This window comes from Naegleria gruberi (genome assembly GCF_000004985.1).
Source record: "Naegleria gruberi genomic scaffold NAEGRscaffold_92, whole genome shotgun sequence".
Taxonomy (NCBI): Eukaryota; Heterolobosea; class Eutetramitea; order Acrasida; family Naegleriidae; genus Naegleria; species Naegleria gruberi.
Window position 1 is genome coordinate 1,605 of NW_003163235.1, and position 4,234 is coordinate 5,838.

General features: G+C 34.9%; 1 protein-coding gene across 1 annotated transcript in view; it reads right to left on the minus strand.

Annotated features, from left to right (window-relative positions):
• Positions 1-292: 292 nt before the first annotated feature.
• NAEGRDRAFT_76139 (uncharacterized protein) overlaps positions 293-4,234 on the minus strand; it is a gene marked incomplete at both ends in the record, with an annotated part of 5,712 nt that continues 1,770 nt past the window's right edge. Inside the window, one exon of the mRNA XM_002668876.1 lies at positions 293-4,142. Within this exon, the coding sequence (XP_002668922.1) occupies positions 293-4,142 (3,850 nt within the window). The remainder of the gene's footprint in view (positions 4,143-4,234) is intronic.

Consider the following 4,234-nt stretch of genomic DNA (forward strand, 5'->3'; position numbering starts at 1 on the left):
ATCACTGCTTTTCTGAAAATTCATTAATTTCCAAGCACAAATCAAGGTGTGAAATGTCGGAATGTGTTTTTAACTTTCTAAATGGCTCAATAATTAATTGATGTTGAGTATTGGGAAGGAGGGATTTTGAAAATGCAGATTTTTCATCATTTAATTCTTTCAGCACAGTGATGAAATTATTGTTCAATTCTAACAGGGATTGATGATCATCTGCTGCCTTGTCAATAAACTTGGACATTTTTTTCAGAGAATTTTGGTGGGAATTCATAAAAGTTTGTCTTCTGTGTGTTTATTAGAAGTCAACTAGGTCTTGGTCAGCTGGGACAACCTGATTGCTCTTGAGTTCAATTAAATTTGTTGTTTGTTGTGGTTTTTCTTTCTTTTCACGAGGGGTTGTAGATACTGATTCAGTGCTGTTTTCTATTGATGAGTTTGACTGATTTTCACAGAGGACAATGTGATCGTCATGGATTTTTCTTCTCTGCCTTGCTTTGTAACAGAAGATTGCTGTTAAGCCAATGAATAATCCAATACAGCACAACCCTACAACAATTGAGAGGAAAATTGCAACTAGGAGGTAGGAAACTGAGCTTGAGACTTTGGTTTCTATAATGAAAACATTCGTCAATTTGCTGCATCTACATCTGGCAATTTCTTCTGTAATTGAAACAAGGGTACATTCTTTTCTAATCTCTGAAGAACCATCTCTGAAATTTCCACATTCGAAAGATCTGGAAACATGAGTTACATCCAATTGATCCACTATAAATTGCTCATAATGGGTCTTGTTGATTGGAATATTATAATAAATTATATTATTTCCTCCTCCAAAATCAACAGGAACATCACTGAATGATAAAGAAACAATTGGAGAAATTAAATTAGAGCTTTCTCTATCAGAGTCTTCATTCAAATGAGAAAGACTCAATCTAGATTGCAATGAATAAATATCTTGCGTAACAGATAGTGCATAGACAAAATACTTTTGTGAAATATATGACATGACATAATTCAAATCAACAAATGGTTCAATTTCAACAGAAGTTAAGGTGCTATTATCGTAAATATTATATGGGAAGTTGAAAAGTGTATGTCTATTCAAAACAATAGAATAGAAAGGTCCATTAAAATGTGTCAAAGGACTTCCAACTGCATTAGATCTAGCAATTAATTTAGAGGATTTCATTAAGGCTGACAATAGTTTAGCAGAGTTGGAACTTTGATCAACAACGTATTGTCTATCAATAATGTAATCTCTTGCAGATTTAATACAATTCAAAAGTAAGGTTTCAACTCCATTCGCAACCTTAAGTCCATCTATTCCTAAAGAGTATGTTAAAAATGTATTCAAAGTTGTGAGTGATTCAGAAATTGTGTCAGAGTTCAAATATGGATAATTGACAAGGAGAGAATCAATAGCAAAAGCAAGCAATCCTACATAGTCATCATTAATGGTAACAACTGTGTTATTAGCGATAGAGATTATTCCATTCAAAATTTGAAGTTTTCTCTTCTGAATGTTGGAGAAATCTCTAATAGAAATATCACAATTTCTTCCAATATAACCATCCTGACATTTACAGACTCCCGAAAGATCATACCCATTTTGGCATATAATACTCAAATCACGTGATGATTTTGTAATGTGTTTAAAAGCATCAATAACAAGGACTGAGTCGGTTCTTGATGTTGAGGCAGATTGGTAAAAGCTCTTTCCAAACTCACCCTCCTGTGAGTAGTAAGTACTTAATTCAGACCAAAGCTTTACAAAATTTTGCACCTGTTCAATCTCTGAAACAACTGGTTTTTCAATTTTAACATCCTTATAAACTGTTGTAAAAGCTCCAGTGGTTGTGTCAACCATTTCAAAGAAACAAGTAAGTTTGGAACCTTCGAAAGGAGCTGGAAGTTTTGATGAATACACTTCTCCTAAATTATAAAGAGGTACCTTCAAACCAGATCTATCATCAATGAAACCATATCTCAAATCTATGTGGTTTTCTTCGCTCTTGCAGTTGTAGCAAATAAAGTTAAAATCAGTATCCAATGCAGAACCATAGGGTGGTAAAACAGCACATTCACATGGTTTTGGAGAAACAGCAATTTGGAAACCGTAGCTTGATTCACTTGATGTACCCTTAGATGCATCATATGTAAATAAGGAAACAAAATGTTCGGATCCTTCCACTAAATTGCTTGTATCAATATAGACAGTACTTGTTCTCTTATCATCTAAAGTTTGTTCAGATACTTGGGATTTATCCACCTTGATAGCATCCAACGTCCAAACCACTGAATTAGAAATTGCAGAAATAGCACTAGAAGAAACTAGAACTTGAACAGTTAATAATTGTCCTCTTACAACCACTGATGACTTTGGCTCAATATTTATAACATTAACCAAAGGGGGGATATTGTTAAAGTTGATGATTGTATCCTTTGTCAAGGATTTGCCATTAAACTTTTCTACCTTTAACCTTAAATGAATGGATGATGGAACGACATCGAAAAGTTGAGTGGTTACATTAAAAATGGTTGATTTAGATTCAGAGACAGATTGGAGAAAGGAGAGTAACTTCTGACTTGAATGATCAATACAAGACCAAGTCCAAACAGAGACAATATCTGAGTTGATTAAAGTTTCAGGGTCTGAATAATCAACTTTGAGAAGAGTGTGATCACCCTTTGCTTCCAATTGAAGAACACCAAGTGTGATATTTGGAGTAAGAACATTCAGTCGAACAGTTGTGGATACTGTTAAACTTGGATCAGATGAATAGAAGGCAGACACTTTAAATATGTAAGTGCTCTCTTCAAAATATTTCACACCTGGTATTACCAAGTTATTGTACGAATCCTCCTTAAATTCAATTGCTGATCCACTTTCTTTTTTCCATTCAACTTCCACTTTGTCAAATTCAGATTGGCAAGATGAGGTTGTTATTGATTTCCTTATAGTTAGAGGAAACTGATAAGTAAATCTCTCAATTATTGTTTCATCCTTAAAAATGGAAAGAGATGGAAGAGGTTTAGTTGCTTTTGTAAAAGTTTTCGAATAAACAGGTGTACTAAACTTGTTGAGATAAACACTGTAGACCTGAAGTTTGATTTTGTAACTTCCTGGAGCAAGCTCTGCCGAAACCATAAAATTTGGTTGAGCAGTCATCACAGCAAATACATCAGTCATTGAGGAGGCGTTAACAACAGACCAATAATACTTCAAAGGTTTTCTATCGACAGAATAGCTCAAAGATCCATCAACTGGTATAGCATCACAAGAGCTGAAGGTATCCAAAGGCGGTATTTTCAAAGCTGCCACGGGTGCAATTGTGGTCATGTTCTGAGGATAAGCAACTGTGAAAGAATTCCATGCAAAAGCTGGCACATTATCGAAAACCAACATATTCAATTTAATGGTGGAACCTGGATAAACTGTAAAGTCAAATGAACCAAATGTTATCATAAACAAGCCACTTGTCTTGTCAACATAACTACATGAGATATCCCGTTCCAACCCATAAAGATTATTCGCCACATCAACACTAAATAGTAACTTTGAGCATGATATTTTCACATCTGTTTTGTTTGGAGGAGAGTACATATAGAACTGCAATCCCTTAAAATCTGCAGTTATTCTCACCGTCGAACCAAAATAGGTGAGGCACTGGTCTCCATAATATCCAGGCTTGCATTGATTACACCAATACCCAGTCCAATAACCAGCTGTGCTTGTTGAATAGCAGGAACATTTACTATTCTTACAGACACCATGACCAGAGCAATTAAGAGATGATGTACAATTTGAGTTTACAACAATGACTGTAGTGTTAGTTGGTGAGGTGGTGTTTGTTGAGTTCGAATTGGAGGTAACATTCCAATTTGTAGTGTTAGAAACTACAGTAGAGTTATCAATATAGGATGTGTTTCTAATAGTGCAATCCGTTCCAATTTTGCATGAACAAGTAGAGTCATAAAAACCTGTAAAGCAAGTACAGTTATTGAAACTATAACAAGTTCCATTTCCAGAACATACTGAAGATGAATTCATTGGTACAGAATAGCAAGTTGTAAACTCGCATTGGGATCCATAGTAACCATTTGAGCAATTACAGATATTTGGTCCAATACAGGAACCTCTTGAACTACAGACGGTGTTATTCGATTGAGAAATTCCTCCACATGTGATTAGGGAGCAATCACTTCCGATATAGCCCTGTTTACAAGCACACTTATT